Source organism: Colobus angolensis, unplaced genomic scaffold (assembly GCF_000951035.1).
Source record: "Colobus angolensis palliatus isolate OR3802 unplaced genomic scaffold, Cang.pa_1.0 Scaffold947, whole genome shotgun sequence".
NCBI lineage: Eukaryota > Metazoa > Chordata > Mammalia > Primates > Cercopithecidae > Colobus > Colobus angolensis.
Window position 1 is genome coordinate 158,808 of NW_012123454.1, and position 22,110 is coordinate 180,917.

The 22,110-nt window shown below is 35.7% G+C and overlaps 1 protein-coding gene across 1 annotated transcript in view; it reads right to left on the reverse strand.

Annotated features, from left to right (window-relative positions):
- LOC105504673 (target of Nesh-SH3-like) overlaps positions 1 to 22,110 on the reverse strand; it is a 119,856-nt gene that overhangs the window by 40,043 nt on the left and 57,703 nt on the right. The window contains exons 39-45 of the mRNA XM_011932176.1: positions 19,919 to 19,993; positions 16,559 to 16,633; positions 7,792 to 7,851; positions 7,201 to 7,245; positions 6,350 to 6,430; positions 4,128 to 4,205; positions 529 to 591 (exon numbers count right to left, since the gene is read on the reverse strand). Of these exons, the coding sequence (XP_011787566.1) occupies positions 529 to 591; positions 4,128 to 4,205; positions 6,350 to 6,430; positions 7,201 to 7,245; positions 7,792 to 7,851; positions 16,559 to 16,633; positions 19,919 to 19,993 (477 nt within the window). The remainder of the gene's footprint in view (positions 1 to 528; positions 592 to 4,127; positions 4,206 to 6,349; positions 6,431 to 7,200; positions 7,246 to 7,791; positions 7,852 to 16,558; positions 16,634 to 19,918; positions 19,994 to 22,110) is intronic.

Genomic DNA, 22,110 nt, shown 5'->3' on the forward strand with positions numbered 1-22,110 from the left:
TGTGAGGGCAATCCTAGGACCTTTGGAGAATTTAGTAAATTTAACATATTTCCCAATATATAATTATAACTTTATTTTTGCTGTTTAGAACTTGCGATATTTTTATTCTCTGAAGGAATCAAGTAAAAATGTTCTCCTAGAACAAGAGCTTTTCTATGCTGAAAAGGGACCATCTTTTCTTAAGAGAGAAAGAATATCTGAAAGTAAGTATTAAATAATATCATGTCATAGCTAACTCTATGCTACCTCTATAACTGTCAGGAAAATCGTCCAACACTATTTTAAAAATACTTTTAAATCAATAAAATTTCATAGTGATCTCTGCATCTGATTACCCTTAAAATCCTTAGTCAAGTCTTGTCACATATATGGATTCATCAGTATCTTTTCACTTATCCACACAGATCAGAGTCCCTGTATGTCTTTTATTGCAATGTAAGGATCCCCTTTGGTGTATTTGGCTGTTTCAGTCCATTTCCTATCTTTCCCTGCCTACTGATTATTTAAGTCATCAGAGAAACAACTTACCAGGTCTGATGTGTGGCTTGTCAGATGTTCTGGGTCTCACAGTAGTATAAAACCTGTGTGGCGCTGAAACAGAGGAACATTTTATATTTAATAAGCAACAGACCAAAGCCTCCTGAATGGAGATTTAGCATCCTAGGGACCAACAACTCATACACTTTGCCTGGACGTATAAAGAAGGTTCAGAAAATTCCCATTATGCATTATAGACTTCATGCTAAAGGAAAATAAAAGAAAATATACAAGACTGAAAATTAAAGATGCACATAGAATGAGGTAGCTCATTGGTAAGGTGTGTTAAGGATTAGTCATCATTTTGTCCCTATTTTTCAAGAGCATTCGTTTTACCAGATGTTTGCTTAGCATGATAAACCCATAAGCCATCCATCTGTCTGTTCATCTGTCCATTCATCCATCTAATCTCTCAGTGAAGAGTCATTGTGAAATATTACTTTGCTAAAGAAGTCAAACAATCTTAAAGGTAAGAAGAGAAATGAATGTTTAGGTAGGTAAAGAAGAAAGAGTAGGAGTATGTGGTCTCTATCGAATGGCCTTTGCTCATGAACCTGAAATGAGTAAGTATTCACTCGGTGTCATCCAAAATGCTGTAGAAATGACAGAAAATGACATCTGGTGCCCTGCCTTTCAAAAGAGGACAAGCAAGGAACAAAAACTCAGATAATCCCTGGGCCAATTATCCAGGACCTGCACAGAAAGGCATCCTAATGAAGACTTGCTGAATGAGTGAATAAGTGGGTGACCACTGTATGCAGGCACACTTGTGAGAACCTGCTGAAACACTAATGTATCCTAAGGTTTCAAGGTAGACATTCATCCCGGAATTCATCTATTCCATGCTGCTCTCCTTCGTCCCCACTTCCCCATCACATACTGCCTCCTGCCACCAGCTTTCTTCATAATGTTTTTGGAAAAATTTTTTCCTGTAAACTATGTAAGTAGATTACATCGTTTTAAAGATTTTATTCACATATCAAGTGGATATTTATATAGCCATAAATCAGCAATGCCTTGCCTAGTAAGTTAAAAAAGTGTGCCTATGAAATAGGTTACAATGTAGCTCATTAATAAACTTCCAATGTAAAGACTGTGATGAGCAGAATTTTGTCGTACTTCAAGCCAACAACAGCGGACACGTACTGAAATTCTCTATAGGTTTAGTTTGGGCCTTCCCAAGTGTAATAACCACAAAAATTAATTCTCACAGACCCTAAAGTCCCTGATGATTATCTGCAATTTTTTTCTTCCAATTTTGAGATGGTGGGATTCCCTCTTAACCTCTTAACCTATTTCATCTTTCCATGTAAATCCCTTTGAATGTTAGGTTGCTTCTGCTTAAAAGTAAGAATCATAGTTCTTGTCTCATTCTAGAATATATATAAATTTTAAAGCTTTGGACTTTAAAAAAGTCCAAAGGAAAGAGATTGAGAGTAGACCACAGAAATAACCAGCACTACATGATTTCAAAGCCATGGCATCTGAATTTTTGTTTTAGTTTTCTCCATAGTCTTCATTTAAATCTAGAAAGAATTTTTTAAATAAAAGAGCTGAAATATAATTTCAGTTTAGGTTGTGAGTTACTCATATAGCTCATCACCAAACAATATATGGCCTTGAGAAAACTGCCGCAGGGTTTCAATTTTAAACATAGAAAAAGAGCTAAGGATATAAGAAAAAAGTCAACATATATAAATATGTTAAGACAATTTATATAATGATATGAGATCATGGATATACTCCCAATAACCAGTGAAATTTATATTTAATACAGTATTTCGAAGGAATTTGATTAAAATTCCATATATACTAGTAATGGTGACACAATATTGATATTCTCTTTAAAGTAGGAAAAGGCAAAACAAGGAAAGAACAGGCCTGTGATCTTTTATCCTCATTCTGAAATCCTTATTATCTCTAAAAAGCTGAAATCTTTCTCATTTGGCAACACAACCCGTGTGGAATGAGAGTCTTTATTTATCCTGCTTGTTGTAAATATTTATGTATTTTGTGGTAAAAACAGATTGATTATGAGAATCCAGCTATCTTCCCTTAAGCCAGAAATTAAAGAGATTTGCAAAAACATAAATAATAAACATACAGAAATCAGGGTGGAATAGAGATGTATCACAACGGAACATCTGTTCATTGTTGAGGCTGGTGATAGAGATGTGAGAGGGCTGTCATATTATACTTTAGTCTTCTGTGTATGATTATAAATAAACAGCAAATAAAAATTAAATGAAGTAATTGAATAAAAGTTTAAAACATAACAAAAAGTTAAACCATACAAACAAGTAAAAAAGATTTAGAAAATTTAAAGGAACTGCTCTTTACCATAGTCTTAGTCATGTTTACTTGGAGTAAATGTGGTCCCAGTGACACATGTACTTTAAAATTAGATTTCTTTCATTATCATTTCCTCTTATTATTAAACCTCTCTCACCAACTTTCCCCCTCAAATTAGAACTCATAATGGGCAACATAAACTTGTCTTCTAACTCCCTAAATGTTTGCTCTTTTTGGTCTTATTTTTGGCTTTCTACCATCCGATAGAGGCAGAGATGGGCAAAAGTGGTCATTAAACAACAACAACAACAACAACAACACAATATTAGAAGTCCACAAGTGTCGGCCGGGCGCGGTGGCTCAAGCCTGTAATCCCAGCACTTTGGGAGGCCGAGACGGGCGGATCACGAGGTCAGGAGATCGAGACCATCCTGGCTAACACGGTGAAACCCCGTCTCTACGAAAAAATACAAAAAATTAGCCGGGCGAGGTGGCGGGCGCCTGTAGTCCCAGCTACCCGGGAGGCTGAGGCAGGAGAATGGCGTAAACCCGGGGGTCGGAGCTTGCAGTGAGCTGAGATTGGCCACTGCACTCCAGCCTGGGCGACAGAGCAAGACTCCGTATAAAAAAAAAAAAAAAAAAGAAGTCCACAAGTGTTATAACCTAAGTAGGATAGTAGGATAGAAGAGTATAAACGGGAAAATGCTTCTGAGTGCATGAAGATGAGACAGAGCTTTGTGTAGGTGAGTTCACTTCCCCGAAAGCAGAAAATCACAGAGAAGAAATAAAAAGTAGGACATCACTTCTCTGGATGTTTAAATATTGTCATAATTTTGAAAAGTGATTTTTCCTGTTAATAGCTTTTTTTCTTATGAATGTGTTTCATCAAATGGGGGAAGAAGAGAAAGTGAGAAAAAGAGAGAAGAGAAGGAAGACGACCAGGAGGAAGTTAGAGAGGGAGCAGGAAGAGGAAGATAACAGTTATTATTTATCAGATATGGAAAACGAGGCAAATGAAGGTCAAATGTGGGGAAAAAATGGGATCTTCCACTCTTAGAAGCATCAACTGGTCAACAATACATTAAAAAATGTAAGTGCCAATGAAAGAACTTGTCTTGCCTACGTTCAACTGATATTCATATAAGTATTCAGATTTGGCTGATTTCTTTCACCTATAAAATGACAAAAAAAATCAAGTAATCCACTGTGATGAGAAATGACATTTTGAAAAGAAAATTTCTTTCCTGATTAAAAGCAAATAAGGAAAAGTTATTCTCCAGAGGTGGGGAGAGGATTACCCTGAGTTGTCTTTGCCAGTTCAGTTGTTCGTGGAATCTTAGTTGTGAAACGTTCTTGGGTGGATTGGTCTGTTTCTTCTGGAGAAAACACAGTAAGATTGGCTTGTTTTAAATAATTACCCTTATGAATATGACCAAAAAACACGTACTCTTTTCTGCCCCATACAATAATAAAAGGATAAGTTGCATTTAGAAATACACTCAGTAATCGCAATAATTCAAAGTTAGTGGTACATTTTAATAACTCTCATTTGTGATATCTGCTGTCTTACACTATTATTTTAATGATTGTTATAAGGATTTCCAAAAGCTTTTAGCTCAGGATCATTGTTTCATTAATCTAGTTGTGGCTATTCTTGGATATGGCTCATGTATGAAAGTCTCCTAGTTCTCTCGATGTATTTATCTCCTTCATGTTTCTTCCCTGCCCATAAATCCCACATGTTAGTTTGATGAGCTGGAAAGGAAATATATCATATGAAAAGATGTGTATTTATATCACATAAAACAAATATTCTATTTTTCTCATGTGAAAATCAGAGTATATGTTTGACATATCAACACAATCCTCTTGACAAAAAAAAAAAAAAAAAACAGCAATACTTCCATTCCCATGTTACCTTGAAATCACACATCATACAGACCCAGCAAATTACACTGTTCACTTTGCCTGTACTGGATCCAAGGAAACACTTGGTATAAATGATACACTGCTATCTTTTTGTTTTCTGTCCTGCTTTTGTATTCTCTTGATTCTACTCAAGAAATATACTTGTGATAATTGACAGGTAATGATTCTGACATGAATAAACCAAGACGCATTAGAAAAACAGGGAGTAGAAGTTAAATAATTAGCATATTCAGTAGTGGTTTTTGAAAACCACTTTTAACTTTGCCATCATGGGTGACATTGATTTTGCAGAAATAAACTAGACTAGATGAATATTTGATTAGAATATATTTGCTCACTCAATTTTAATTTTTTCTTCCAAAAGGATTTTATTTTAAAATGTGATCAGTTACTTTATTTCAGTAGATACCCACAAAGGATGGATTATTAGAAAAGGAATGAAGGCAGGTCAATAGGGCCTCTGATTTAAGTAAAGCCATGTGGGATGCAGTGTAGACAGGAGAGAGACGCCAACAAACACAAGCCAGGAACTCTAGCTTTTTGGTTCATTTTCAACCAAGGGGCAGGCAAACTGGAGTTTCCACACAGTGAACACATTTGTGTTGAACTCCTTGAAAGCATGTTCAGTTCATCCCAATGGACCTTTCCAACCTACCCATCCTTGTTTCTCCAGGCAACTACCTGCTCATCAGTTTAGTCTAACTGTCACTCCTTGACCTGTGCCTTTTTCCCATCTATCTGTAACTTGAAAGAACCATTTGCATCTTTGACTAGTCAACTCTCATTCCAACTTAAAGACCCAGTGTAAATGACCCTAATCTGAGAGGCCTTTCCTTATTTCTCCAGGTTGTTTGTTCAACATGTTGCTCTTTTCTCTATCACACTCATTGTAATTAGTGTAACACTGAGGTTAATCCTAGGCACTCTGGTGGCTGAGTGTGTAGATTCTAATCCTGGCTCTGACACCAGCTGTTTCACCTTGGCCAAATTTTTAAACTCTCTATGCCTCAATTTTCTAATCTGTAAAATGGAGCAAGTAATAGAACTTATCTCAGAGTTACATGGCCTAAATTTTAGAAAGGCATGTAATGTATTGAGTGGCACAGAGGCTGCAGTATTGGAACTAAGTCCTGTCTTCATATTAGAGCGTGAGCTCTCTAGGGTAAGGACACCTCTTTAAAAGTTTCTTCTTAGAACTGCATCACTTAACTGCACCGAGTAAAGGCTTAATAAATACTAGATAACTAATTTTTCTTCCCAAATGCAGTTTAAAATACAGAAAAAGCAACAGAAAAGAACAACATTGACTTAGGAACATTTTTCTTTTTAGAATACTTAAAATTTTTAAGTATTCTAAATCACAATCACCAGAACCAATTTAACACATCTTAGATGTATTACAACATTTTATATTGAAAATCAGCATACATATTAGGCCAAATACAGTGTCAGTGTAAAAGTGTTGAGTGAAATGAATTTTTAAATAACCTATTATTTAGAAACAAGCTATGAACATAATGTATTATGGCTACTCGAAGGGAAATTCCTAAAAGGCAAGCCCTCCTTGAACAAATATTAAAACGAAATTTACCCAGAATGGTCTGTAGTTCCTCTTGACTAGGACTTGGGGAAATCATGGGTATAAAAGGGATGCCTCGTGTCTCTAGAGGAGCTGCAAAAAGGAAAGGACCACGGTTGTAAATTTTTAGATTCAAAGCCAGCACCAGACCAGATTGGTATTACATGAAATTCCTTCATTTGAAATAGCAAAAGGAAAGAAGAAAGTTAAATGTGCACACAACTTTCGGAAAAATGACTGTGGAATATTAGAATAATGGTTCTCAACTGTTTTTCCACCAGGACATACAGTACATGACATTCTATTCTTGAACCAATCCATCAGAATGGCTGGTTGAGATGGGGTGTGCGTTAGACACAGTCCTTGTCTCCTCCATTCAAGAGAGCATACAGGATTACAAAATGTGTGAGAATATCATTGTTGGTATCATCTCCTTGAGTCTGCTTGAGCTCAGTTTAACAACTCACTGGAAATTTTTACTATTTTGGCCAATATTGATAATTACTTGCAGTATCTTTCAAACTTACCACATGCTAGTATGTTACATTACAGCTGAGAACCACTAAACCAATGGAAATTGTTAAACGGGCACCATTAGTAAACACAGTGGACTCGTATGGAAACATGGAGATAAATGAAGTAAACGAAGATGGATTCAGTAATGTCTTGAGGTAGTCTTCAAAGCAAACCCATTACGACAGTGAAATAATGGCTTTTCTATTTTGGAAAGAGTAATAATAATGAGAATGAAATGATGAAATGAATTGAGAAGAAATGATGTTTCAACATGATCATTTGAGAAAGGCCTGCAATCTTGATGGTAGCAAAGAAAACAGAGTTGGTTGATATGGGAAAACCATTACCTATTGTCTTTGGTGGCTCAAATCTAAAGGTAACAGGTTGCAGAACTATGCCAAAAGCAAACCAAAGGAACATATTTATGAGAATTACTACCTGGCAAAGTCAAAATAGTTTCTATATTTTTTAGATACATTGATCTAATAATTTAAATGTTCTCTAAGAATTATAATAAATAAGAGAAAATTCTGCACATTAGATGCTAATCAGAGAACTTAGTTTAACTAAAACTTTGAAGTTCTCACTTTGGGGAAAATTTTGAGTAGGCATCTACTTTTTTTTACTTAAAAGTATACCCATAGTTGTAATGTAGCTACATTTACATTTTGAAAGGATATAAGAGTTGGCTTAGTTAACAATGGTATTGATAGTTTCAGCATGATCTACTCAATGAGCCTATGTACTATTCCCTCATTTAACCAAGGAAAAATAATTCAACCCAGATGATTCAATCTACCCAAAAGAAATATGCATTTTATACCCATATTTTTCTCTGAATTTCTTCCATATCACAACCTTTAAAAATATATTTACTTCAAGAATTTTGTTTTTGAAAAATACACTTCTTAGCCAGAAGGATGAAATAATTAATTTACCAGGTTCGCTCTGAGAGACCTCAGTGTCTGGTTTATGAGGAAGGAGCACATCTTTTGGAGCTGAAAGAAAAAGATTATAAACACTGTGTATTCTAAATGTCCCAACTGGAGTGAGCTTAACCCACAGATAGAAAAATCCCAGAAAGCATGAATGAAGCAAAAGTATTTTTACAATGGTTAATGACCAAAGTTGAGAAGATGCCTGTTTTCTTCAAAATGGAAAAATGTTACCATGCAGGGAAGGTTCTGGTGGCAGTGAAACAGAAATGAAGTCAGTCACAGTTCATTTTGAAGTCTTCCTTGAGGAAGAGGAGGAGATAGCTAACATAATTCAACAATGAGGTAGAGCTCCCTCAAGTGGCTTTCAAAATAGAAAGTCAGGTTTTGCACAAAGTAGTTAGCTGCTGTTTGATATTCATGCGTAAAGTCCACTAACAACAACAAAAAATATATATCTTAAAGTATAAAAATGGCTACAAATCGAGGGAAACAATAAGAAATGGAAAAATCTTGAATATGTAAGAAGATAACACAGTCTTATTCTAAATGGCACTTACAGTTACTGGGGGCAGAAAATGAAGCAAAAGGAATCAGCTAGTCATTAGAAGACACCACATGTAAAGTTAATGATAGTACTTATTACTTAGTAAATGATAGCTGTTGCCATTTTTGTCTTTTTTAGTGATGTGGCTTCTAGTATATTAGGTGTCAAGCATGCTTGACATAAGCATATGAAAACAAAAGACAAAAATATCAGCTGAACAATAGGCCTACTGGTATATGCAGTCCCTGAAATCCAGTATATTTTGTAATGTTTTAGCAAAATTAAACAGTAGATTGGAAACTTGGTACCATATTTCTCAGTGGGGAAAATAGTAGGGGGATTTGCCTATTTGTTCGTACCAGATTTCTACAACAAAATCTCACTCCACAAATAGTGTAAAGTACTTCAACTCAGTTTCCCCACAAAGAGGCCCTACCTAGACCTAATCTCTCAATGAAAGGTTTTCCTACCACGCTAAGCCTTTCATACATACCAGTACCTTTTTGTCAGGCAGCGTAATTTCCTTGCATCTTATATAATGCTGGAAAAAAATTATGATTCAGGCTAGAACTCTGCCTTAGAAGCAAGATGAAGAAACCTTCTTTTTAAAATTTTATTTTATGATTATGAGGTGGCCAAGCACCACTTTACCGTTAGTGGAGAAATAGGTTATATAAAATGAACAATCTCTTTTTATTGTTTTTGGGAATCATGTTTAATTTGCATGCCACATCTGTTCTTAGACTACGCTGCTAGGTATTAGTGAAATTACAGTTGTGAAAACTGGTGCACTGAACAGAAACTTGACTCAGAACTTCTATGAGCTAAAAGGTAACATCCAAGGGAATTTGAAAATATGGATTGCTTTCTTAAAGAGAAAAGAAAACTTTAAAAAGGTTAATGGTTGATAAGGTAGAGAAAGCCCACCACAATAGTGAACATTTTGCCTTTGCGTGTAGTTTTTTGGGGGATTTAAATAGTAAAATATAAGAAATTTCCAGCTGTAAATGAAACAAAATGTTTATCTTGAGGCTGAAGAAGGCACTTTGATTTAGCTCTGTGAAGGCCATGAATATTCAAAGCAGCCTTCAGTTTATAAATAGCCAAGTTAGTTACAGTACTCCACCAAACAAAAAGGAGCTGGGATTAAGAAAAGGAGAAGCTGAGAAGAGATGTGGTACTAATAAATCCACCATACTGTAAATACATTATTCACTGCTGCTCTAGTTTACTGAGGAATTTAGGCTGGGGTAATGTGGATTCCAGCTGCTAAAATTGGCACTTTTCTTTTTAACCATGAAGTGATGATTTAATAAACTGCCATAGCAGACTTCCTAAGCAGGTGAAATCAGTGGAAAGGAAAGAAATAGAAATATTTACAGGAAAGTAACATGAATCATTCTCCTACTTGGTCAACTACAGCTCCAAGAAGTTCAAGTTGTTTTTTCTGTTTCTCCGATGTGGCATTCCTCTGTATATTAAATTGAACAAAAGCACGATCCTGAAAACCTACATCTTTCGTGCTGGGAGAAACTCATCAATGAAAGTAATGACGACAATTTTCTGAGAAAGCAGTTTTGATTTCCTTATAAGAATATTTACTATTATTATAATTTTAGATTTAATTATATTAACCAACTCCATTTATACTACTAACCAATCTGTCTTTGTTCAATAAAGCGTGCCACTCCAAAGAAAAGTCGAACTAACACAAGACAAGTAGGAATGCACAATGTCTATCATAGACAAATGTAAATGAACGTGCATGAATGTTTTGATAGAGTTAGAAAATAATTAATGTGTTTCCTCTTGACAAAGTTAGAATATGAAGTCTGCAATAAGGTTTACCCTGGCAATAGGCTACCAAGAGACTGATTCTCTTAGAAAAGTAACACGTATAGACTCCATACCCTATTCTATTCCTTTAATCTATACTCTCCATTCCTTTATTCTAACCTTGTACCATTAGGTCCAGTCTGAGAGGAAGCCCCGTATGAGGCCACCTGCTGGCTTTCCCTGTGCTCTTGGACCACTCTCCCTTCCATCTCATTTGAGGCCCTTTACTTTCCATTATTTCTGTTATATTTCTATTTGTCCGTGTTTTCATTTCTCCATGAGTTACTTGCCCTCTACCTACAAAACAGCTCGAATGCTCTAATATCCTAAAAAAAAAAAATCATTCCCTTGACATGGCTTCTCCTTCAAACAGTCCCTCTCTCCTGCTCTCATTCCTTTAATAAAAAAACTATATATCTGCCTCCGCTTCCTCACCTTTTAGATGTATCTTCTTCATCCACTGTGGTCCAGCCTCCACTCATTTCCTGCAACAATGCCTTAATCATATTCTTAAGTCCAGAAACTCTGAAAGTTGAGTTTTTTCTTAATTTATTCAATGGCAAAACATAACTTACACTGATCTAAGGGCTATTTATAGGTTTTAGTTCTTCTGCTTGGTACGACTATTCATACTGCTCACTGAATACACATTAATGTTTCTAATCAATGGTATATGTACTCATGTAAGTTTCTAAAATCTGGAAACTGCTAATTCTGAAGCATGCAGCCCAAAGGTTTCAGAGAGTGGGATTCTGGACATGCACGGTCAAGCTGGCAGCCTCTTCTGATCCCTCTCCTTCTCATTGCCACTGCAATGCCATTGCCAAACTTCCTTTCTTAGGCCTTTTCCTGCCTCATCTCCCAGCTCCTTTCCTGGTTTTCTCTTATCTTTTTTGACATCTGGAGGCTCTTTTTCCCCTGCCTACTCCTTAAATATAACTATGCTGCCTAAATATTTGATTTCTGGCTTATTTTCTCCATCTGTATTTTCTCCTCTATTATGTTTTCCAAGATTTAAGAACTATCTAGATGTAAACAAGTGGCTCCTAAATCTGTGCCCCAAATCCTGACTTCTGTTTAGAAGTCCAGAAAACATTTTCAACCATCAGTTACGGTCTTCCCACCCAAAGTCCTACTGGCCCTGCAAGCCTAGCATGTACACACCCATCTTTATTACCCTCTCTGTTCCCTGTCTCAGTTAATGGCATTATTATCTACTACTTGCCCAGTCTAGGAACAGCATTGCCACCCTTCTCTCCATAACAGCATTCAGTCATTCTCTAGGTCTTCGTAGTTCCATATACAAAGGCATTTCAGCATTATTCCCTTAGTTTCCTTTCTACCACAATTAGTTCAATTTCTCAGACTTATCTTCTGGATTGTTGCAAACCTACTAAGTGATTTCTGGCAATTTTTTTTCTTTTTTTGCCAGTTAATATTCCATTTGAAAAAATCACAGCCATCTTTCTAAAATACAGATGTAATTATATCACTCCCAAGATTACAAAAAGAAACACACACAATTTTAATATCTCCTAATTGTCTAAAGAAAAAATTTTTGAAGTGCTTAGCATAACCTAAAAGCCCTCAAACATATGAATCCAATTTACATTGTTTTCATCTCTCAATAATCTCATCATATGGTTAGCAATGTAGTCATTCCAAATCATGCTGTTTCTCAGCTATACGGAACATGGAGTCTCGCTCTGTCGCCTGGGCTGGAGTGTAGTGGTGTGAACTCGGCTCACTGCAAGCTCCGCCTCTCTGGTTCACGCCATTCTCCTGCCTCAGCCTCCCGAGTAGCTGGGACTACTACAGGCATCTGCCACCACGCCCGGCTAATTTTTTTTGTATTTTTTTTTAGTAGAGATGGGGTTTCACCATGTTAGCCAAGATGGTCTTGATCTCCTGACCTCGTGATCCACCCGCCTCGGCCTCTGAAAGTGTTGGGATTACGGGCATGAGCCACTGTGCCCGGCCTGGAGCACTTTTGATACCTCTGAATCTTTGCTTTCTCAAAAATCATCAATAGCTACTTATCTATTAAAATCTATCTTAAAGTTCATTTTCTTGATAATACCTTCTCTAATTCATACATTTAGAATGTATTACTTTTCTGTTATTTCATTTTTTGTTTATATCACTAACCCATTAATTACTGAGATTTGGCTTATTTTATAGTTATTGATATTATTCCTGTTTTCTCCACTGTACTATGTTGGGTGGTAGAGATCATATCTAATTCTTTTAATCCCTAAGCATAGAACCAGGCAGATAGATGGCAATCAATGTTTGTTGAATTGAACATGCATTAGTGCATTTTTTTTAAAGAACAAATATGGAAAAGATGGGCAATTCCCATGAACCAGCATTGTACTTTGCTAAGCAACATTTTAAAGACTCAAATTGACCTCTCCCAAAAGTCTCTAATTCTTTTCCAGGGAATTGTAAAACAGTATTAAAAAATCTAGGCCGGGCGTGGTGGCTTACACCTGTGGTCCCAGCTACTTGGGAGGCTGAGGCAGAAGGATCACTTGAGCACAGGAGATCGAGGCTGCAGTGAGCTATGATCGCATCACTGCACTCCAGCCTGGGCAATAGAGTGATATAGTGATATCCTGTCCAAAAAAAAAAAAAACAGGAAAGAAAGAAAGATCTAAAGAAATAATTTATTAATCACATCAATGACATATACAAGCTTACGGAGATTTTGAGGCAAAGAGAAAGGCACCGAGTCACTAAAATTTGAGGGGAAAGCATATTGATGTTTAATATATCATCAGGCAAATAACTGATGATATTATTTAAACTGCTGATTAACTCCTGATTTGAATTCTCATATTTGAGAAGAAAGACATCTTGCCTCTAGGAAAATTGATTTGAAAAAAAAAAAAAACAAACTATTTTAACAAAGAATAAATTAACATAGTACATCCTTAAGGGAAAAAAGAAGAAGCTTTAGGAAAAAATGGCAAAATGTCTAGAGGATGATAATGAAACACTGTAGAACAGTAATGATAACAGTATGATCTTAAGGAGGCAGTTCTCTACCCTGCTCATCCCAGCTCCTATTATGACAAAAAGTATAAATGGAAATAATTGTTAACTATTGTTATCTTGGCTTGCTCAATTCTAAACCTATTGTCTTCTAAGACTATATCAGAAAACATACATTTGTTAGGTGAATGTCCAATCAGGTTTCTCCCTAATATAAATCTGGCAATATTTTAAAGTATGTAATCCAAGCAAATGATTGCTTTATGAACTCTATCATTTTAAACAATAAGGCTCAATTTTTAAGAAATATTTAGAATTAAACACTTATTCTTAATTAGTTCACCAAAAACTCCCCTTAAAACCAGTTTAACTGAAAACATAAAACTACAGAAATCCTGAAGAGTGTGACTACAAATAATTTTCCAAAGGGAAGAGACACATAGAATATTCATGAGGATTTGGATAGCTTGCTGAAATCTAGATTTTCTTCCTGGTTTGCTCTTGATGACTGAAATCTATCCCAATGCCTGGGGGCCAGAAGGTTGACCACAAAGCCAAGACAGGTCTTGGTGTAGAAAGGAACTCATAAGAGGCCGGGCGCGGTGGCTCAAGCCTGTAATCCCAGCACTTTGGGAGGCTGAGACGGGCGGATCACGAGGTCAGGAGATCGAGACCATCCTGGCTAACACGGTGAAACCCCGTCTCTACTAAAAAATACAAAAAAACTAGCCGGGCGAGGTAGTGGGCACCTATAGTCCCAGCTAGTTGGCAGGCTGAGGCAGGAGAATGGAGTAAACCTGGGAGGCGGAGCTTGCAGTGAGCTGAGATCCGGCCACTGCACTCCAGCCTGGGTGACAGAGCAAGACTTCGTCTCAAAAAAAAAAAAAAAGAAAGGAACTCATAAGGAAGACAGAGCTCTGTTGAGTCAGGAACCTGCTGTTTAGACTCCAAGTTAAATGGCACCTATTTTCTACTGAGGTAGTTATTTGCTCTGAATTCTAAATCATTCTTCCAAGGTAGATGTGGAGAAAAGTCACTTTCATTTTGGTGTGGGCAGGGAGTGTGGGCTCAATTTGTCAAGATTCCTCATTAAATGTTATAGATAATTCAACTGAGTGGCTGGAAGGGTTCTTCTAAAGGCCTCACTGGATGAAGTTGGTGTTATGCCTAGGAATCTACAGAATGGAAGTGCTGTACAATGAATCTGAGACTGACTTCCTCTTTGATAAGGTCAAGAAATTCAAGTTTGTTACTTCTGATCTCTCTCAGAATAAATTTTGAGATAAATGTCACAACAAAACATAACGCTGTCCTGACCTCAGCACTACATTTTAAATTTTTAGACTTTTACAGAAGAGTTTATTTCTCCAGGATACTAATATGTATTAAAATACACACATCATTTACCCTATTTTTTTGAAGTATAACCCACAGGACCTGGTAAACAAAGTGTTGGGTTCATTAGGGTATGAATTTGAGCCTAGATAAAATCTAAAAACTGTTTGAACACATCAGAATCCAATGTGTTTGAACACTTCTGAGAAAATTGAAATGTAGTATGAGTTGCCTTATGATTATTCCTGGGGGTGCCAAACCCCTGGGGCAAGGGAGAAGAAGCCTGATCATATGGCAGGGCCAACACCAGGTTTAGGGACAGAACCTTATCTCCGAACATGTGGAGCTGGAGAGGTGACAGAAGACCACTAAGACAGGCCCTAGTTCTCCAGGAGGCAGTGCTCTACTCTGCTCATTCAAACTCCAGATAAAAAGTATAAATACGGATAGTTGTTAACTATTTGTGTTGTTACAGGGATCAAGATCACAGGTTAGAGTTTCTATGAAAAACAAGGTGTTGGTAGAATTAAGGCAAGTTTTTTTTTTTTTTTCTGCTAAAAGTAGTCTGCTCTTTATAACTTAGCTGTGAGAGAACATTTGAAGAATGTGGTTGAAGAGAAGGACTAGCTAACAGAGAAGATTTTAAAATAAATACCTTAAAAATAATTTTATGAAGTAAATTCCAAAGGTATATGAAAGTAGAAAAATAGTAGAATGAATTCTTAGGTACTCACCACCTGGCTTCAATAATGGCCAACTCATGCCCAGTAGGGCAAATATTAAATATTAAAAGAGGAAAAAACTTAACTATTCAATATATTGGTGTAATGAGATTATATCAATAGTATTATTTTTTATACTGAAAAGGAAAAGTAAATAAAGTCACTGAAATCTACTGTTATCTATAACAAATTAATTTCCATTACATTCATTTCCACAATTGAAAATAAGCTGATCTTTGACAAGTGAGATGAGGTTTCTTTCTTACTTCCTGTTTATAAAATTGGCTATTGTGTTTGGTGGTACAAATTTTACATTCTAGACTTCAGGGCAAAGGAGATTCTCTCTAGCCTGCTACCACCACCACCAAATTGTCTATACCACAGCAGCAATAATAGCCTTTGCTTATACAATCTGGAAAACATTATAGCAAGTGAATTCAGGCTTGCTTCCAAAATGCTATCATTTTATACTATAGCTTAGAAGTTTTTTGGCTCTGGGAATGTTCTATATGCTTTTAGGAGCATTTAGGAATTTATAATAATTGTACCTTTAAAAAGAAAGAGAAAAAACTCACAGTATTTCCCAGATTCTCTAGTTAAAAATGAGCTTGGCTTTTTAGAGAAAGTTGTTCAGTTACCAGTGGCTTCCTGAGGCCACTTGAAGACTTCATGTAAATAGTGGTGGTAATATCCATGAAATGTCTGGGCCCTTGGAATCCCCACCCTGGATACTCCACAAACATGAGATTACCTTCCCCATATGGGAACAAAAGACTTTCTCAGATGATTGGCAAAAAACAGATTTGTAACTAAAGAAACCATTGTGTGTGTGCGAAAGAAATTTCTTAACCCAAGCGATGTCTCCATAAATTTGTAAAATAGAATGTGACAGGGAAAAAACTCAATGTGGACATAGTACAATTTACGTATCCAAGTAAATGACTAAACATCACTGCCTCTATTTGTAAAAACACTAATTTATCATTTGTAGGGAAGAGCAAAAGTCTTTATCTTTGTGTTTAGTGAAATATTTGAGCATAGCGTAGCTAGAATTGGCAGCATTTTTTTGTAAGTCAGGGAATAAGAGAACTTTAGTTCTAGGAAAGACATTCTAACCTTGGCATAATTCTCTGCCTTTTGACTGCGATCACAGCTTTACTAGATGAACAAGTGGGCACTCTTATGAAACTCCTGAAATTATACCACATATGATACAACATGGGATTTAAAAATAAGTGAAATATTGACCTCACTTCTATCAAGTCTCATGTTTCACTGAAGCAGAGTGGGGCAGTCGAACGCATTTGGCTTAAACATTAAATAAAGCATTTACCAGGTGTGGTGTATGACACTTCTGGACTCGGTGATGTTTTTGGTTTTGCAGTAACACGCTGGGGCCCCTTAGGAACTGAAAGAGAGAACTCATATTGTAAGTCATTTGGTTTCAGCACCTTCCAGTCATGCTTAACACATAAGGCATGCCAAGGTGTAGCCTGAACACTGACAAAACAAAGTATTACCCATACGGGAGTCAGACAGAAGACCAGTCCTTAAGCTCTACAAATAGCTTAGTTAGAATTCCATTTAATTATAGAAGAGTGAAATCTGAGAAACTGCAAAATTTCAAATTACAAAGCATCAGAGTAAGAGGACGACTTTTTAGAAATCTGTTCCAGAGGAGACGGCAACTAAATGCATGTAAGAGAGCTTTTCTTTACTGGATATGTTTGCTTGACTTCTCCTTAAACCCATTTTTATGTCTTTCCTTAAAGACAAAGTAGGTAAAGATGGTGAGGTCAGGGTGGAATCCTATGGAGCATGGATATGCTTGAAGTCCTCTCAGGCAACAGCAGAGTGGTAAGCAGACAATGCAATGGAATGGGTTGGTTCACATCTTACCCGCCCTGCATTTCTCTGGCCCCAGAGAAACCTTCAAATGAATTTGTTGACAACTAAAATTAGATTTCCACAACTGTTCCTTGGGAATAATAAAGTACTAATATAATAGACACCAGGAAAATAAGTCTAACAATTAGAGTGTATTCTACAATTTCACAAGTGCTTTTATAAGGTTTACACCCTTTGAGTCTCACCATCATGTTAGGAGGAAGGAATTATTAGCTACACTTTAAAGCTGAGGAAACAGAGCTTCGGGTGTGTGACAGCATCTGCTTGAGGCTATGGTTATGAAGTACCAGAGTCAGGACTTGAACCACATGCTAAGGATCAAACATTATCAATAGGTCTAAACACTTGGGCTCTCTATATCCCAGTTCTGCAGCACTTGCTTCTCATTTTTTAAGGTGAAACAATAAACCCACCCTAACTCGAGATATGGCTATAAGAATCCAATGTGAAATGTCAAAATGATGTGCAAATTACACTATTATAATGTGAAAATTACACTATTATAATTTTTTTCCACTTCTCAAGGAACTTTACAAATTTGGTTTTGAAGAATCTGAGTATATTCTGATTTTCACATTGTTTGCTCATGCAAAATCTAGGAATACCCATAATTTTGATGGTTATAAGAAATTCTAGGCATCCAATTAACAATAATGTTGCTATTACCTGTAAACACTGGGATCTAAGAAATCAAACTCTATTGACTTATCAAATATTCCTTATGCTTTTTTTTTAGATTTTAGATCTCATTTTGCCTTTGAATGCCAAATATAGATTTAAACGTTGCCAATTTATAAACACACTTTCAGTAACACTAACAATAAAGGTGACATGCCCAAATTACAGAATCTTATTATGTGAAAGGTGGTAAACAAAATCTGTTGCACTTTAAGTTGTAAATACTTTTGATAGATGATATTATAGCCCAGCAACAATAGTTTGTATTGGTATCATGCATATAAACAGGACACTCTCCTGTCCAAATGACTTTTTGAAATTTGCAGGAACTAGCCAAGGGTAAGGGAAGAAGTATTAGGATTTGACTATTTGTCTTTAAAATATTTTGTGATATATATGTGTACATATACACACCTCCTTGAAAAACTATCAAAATCCAGGATATTGCTGGAACCTATTACACGAGTTACATTCTTGTGGGATAAGGAGGTCTCAATTCTACCCACTTTGAAAAAGAATAAGTAGAATGCATTTTGTTTTTCATGGCCAGTTTTCCAAACTGTTCCCTTACATTAAGTAGCACTGACAAAGCCAGAAGTATCTGGTTTGCAGCTACTTTCCACAAGAGATGCTGATGGACTGGAAGTTGCTTCAATCGGGACATCAGAAGGCTCTCTCACTACAGTCTGGCAGCCACTCCATGGTTTCAGAGTTAGAGAGTGGAACTCACTGAGCACGTGAATCTCTGAAGAGCCTGTCTTGTCAAGAAAGGTTGGCTAAAAGTCTAAGTCAAAATGAAATGAATTTGAAACTTAGAATCTAGTATAATAATGGAAAATTAGAGCAAGCTCCTGATTTACTAAACCGCATTTTAATAAAAAGTACAAAGTACATCTCAAAAAGATAAAATTGCAAATAATTTTGTCCTATTACTTCATATCTCCTTTACTTTAAAAATTTTGTACTGACCATGATTCATGCCTGAGCGTTTTAATTTTTAGTATTTATTTTTCATCTTTTATAGTTCAACATTCAAGTGTTCATGCTTTCTTCTTCCTATTTGTTTTCTACTTTTGTTCTATGCTTTATATTCAAATCCAAAGCTGAGAGCTTCTTCTCAAATAATTTTGTCTGTTATTTTTAAAGTTAGATTTTAGTTTCCTATCATAACAAATTTAATATACTTTATTTAATAATTTGGTATATTCTTAAAACTTTGATGTTTTTATTCATATTCATTATTATTCACTAATCATTATTTTCTCAGACTTTTAGTAAGTTAATGTTTCAAATGTATCATTTAAAATTTCATATTTTGGGGGAATGCTGCCTTGGTACCTTCATATATTTATTATCAGAATAAATTATTTACATTACTAAGTTTTAGTAATTAGAACATATTTAAAATTATAATAAATAAGGCAGATTTAAAATCATAGAAAAAATTTAATGATAGGTAAAATTTCCCTTAATTGATATTAGAGACCACACCTAAAACTACAGGGGTTTTCTTTTCCTCTGTAGAAAAACAAGAATGACAGTACCTAATGGCAGAGATTCTGAGGTATGAATAAAATATTTGTGGTGGGAATCCAGAATCACTACCTGGATCAAGCATAATGTGACGGTGCTAAACATTTTCCTTTCCCCAGACCAGATCAGTGGTAGCAAAGGTTCCTTTCCCGGTATCCTGGGTGGGTACACCTCAGACATTTGTTGTAGTCAGGCCATGTATTGAGGAAAATGTCAAATTAGATGACTGACAGAAGGAAGCACATTCAGGAATAGTGGAAGGGATAGGAGCGTAGTCTCAGGTTGGGGAAGGAAAAGGAAGTAGGTAGGCTACTCTTTCTAAGCAATGCCATTCATGTCCACCTCATCTTCAACAACACAACATTAAGGGAAGCTTTGTGGAATAAGCTTTTCTTATGATGTACTTTTTTAGTAAGTCCAAAAAGAAATTTAAATATTTATTAGGTTACAGAGGAAGACTTGCTTTGCAAATGTTAAAGACTCAATCTGCTGTCATAACTATTAATGAACAATTTGCTAGAATAAGCCCACTAACCTCAAACTTTTCAAGCTAAAATGTAAAATATATCTTTACCTGGTTGTGTTTGTGGAATTCTTGGGCGTGGCGATGTTTTTGGCTTAGGAGGAGCACGTGGTGTCTGCTTGGGAGCTAAAAGAAAGGATATAGGTTTGGAAATCTTGAGCCCTTCAAGAACGACAGTCCCTAAACCTCTAGAAGCTCAGAGATGTTTACTGAATGGCTGAAGACCTAAATACCCAACGATTAAGGCTCCTAAAGGTCTGTAAAGTATAGGAAGGCAACTTTTTTATGTAACAGAAAACAAAGCAAAAAGTCACATTAAATGACATCTAAGATGTTCAGCTGGCAAAATGAAACTTGGGATTTCAGAAATATTGACATCAAATACCTTTTAAATAGCTTGAAAATAAATTCATAATAACAAGAATTCATCCTTATTATAAGTTCATATAATTTTATCAGAATATTTAGTTGTACTATTTTAAATGCAAATACATGTTTTCTAAATAAAAAACAAAGTTAACATGTTATAGTCCAAATATATAATGTATTTTAATAGCAAGTGCTAATGGAAAATTAATGTTACTAAACAAAACGCAGTTTTATTAGTTATATAGGGGAAAAGAGGGAAGAGAAATTGAACACCAAGGATATTTTCTATGGAGAGTTATTCCTTTGCTGAGCAAATCCTAAAGAAATTCTAGGACAATCAGTGTAAAAACCAATTTTTTCTTCACCAAAAAAATGAAAAATCTATCCTGCTGAAGGAAAGGAATTATCAGATGCAAGGTTGCAGCTTGTGAAAACACCTCATCTGGTTGAACTAAAATGTGTTTGAGATAAAGAAAGGTAAGAAACATGGTCAATGTCATGTAGTTTCAGACACCTTAAGAAAAACTTGCTGAAAGTAAGAGTTATTTGACACCAGAAGTTTCTGAAGGAGTCTGCAGAATCTTCTTCCTGATACTAAATGAAAAAATACAAGGTATACAATGGTTTCAGTGGAATCTTCTTGCCTGTAGAGAGATGAATACTGATAAATGTTGGAGATGATCTGGTTTAGAAGCCTGGAACCTGGGGGTTTAGAGCTCCCTTTGCTAATCACTGGATCTATGGTCTCAGGTTCTTCACCAAAAGTTGCACAATTTTTAAGAACTCTTCCAATCTTAAAATTCTGTCATTCTAGAGTTTCTCACAGTTTGTGATTTTCTGATTCTCAACTACCCTACTTGCTAAGGTTCTAACTGATATGCCACTTACTTTCCCCAGAGGATAAGAAAGACCATCTGAAGGTTAGGCATGCCATGAAGCAATTCCATGAAAAGTGATACAGAATGAGATCAGAATCACTAATAGCAGTATTTACAATGAGACATTTCAATAATATTATTATAGTTATTAAGAACAAAATTTGGAAAAGTTAGGTATAACTGTTAGATTTCATTATTTTAGTCAATGTAAGTTTTCTTTTTTGTTAAAAAACTGTAGGGTTTATAGGCAACATCTAGTAGGATATTCAGCAGACAATGAGTAAACTTAAAATCCGTATCTCCCTTTGAAACAGAGTAATATAAAAATAGTTTAATGACAATCAAAACAGAAGTTTGGGCTTACTTATAACCTTCTATTTACAACTTTCTATTTATAACCTTCTATTACATTGAAACCTATAGCTATTGAGAGGATTTTTTAAAATAAGAGGCATGTTGATTATTTTTCATTCATTTCAAACTCCACTACTATGTAAAGCTTTGTGATAAGCCAAAGTAATTGTTTTGATTTTGTTTTTTCTTATTTGTGTGCAATGAAATGGCCAAAGCACTGCAGAAAGGAGTGGAAAGAAGTAAGGTAACTGAATAACTACAAGGTGACCGACCAGTACACCCCCTTTCATGTGGATTGCAGTCAAACCTGTTTCTGGAGGTTTCTTTTAAAGTCAAAATCAAATCAGAAAGCTTAAAATACTTTTTACATGATCACAGAACCTGTAAAACTAGTTGAGATGAATTGGAATTAAAATTAGAATATATATCTTTTAAAATAGAACAGAATATAAATGTTCTTCCCAGAAGCATTCCTATTCCCTGAATTAAACACTTGCAGAGTAACTGAGAGTTATTTTTCAACCATGTCCTAAAGAACAACACTGCGGTTTGAGTAATTATCAATGACAGCGGGACATCAGACAGATAGGATTACCCATCAAAGTCTGTGGGCAGAATGATAAAGTCAGGGCCTCTGATGTC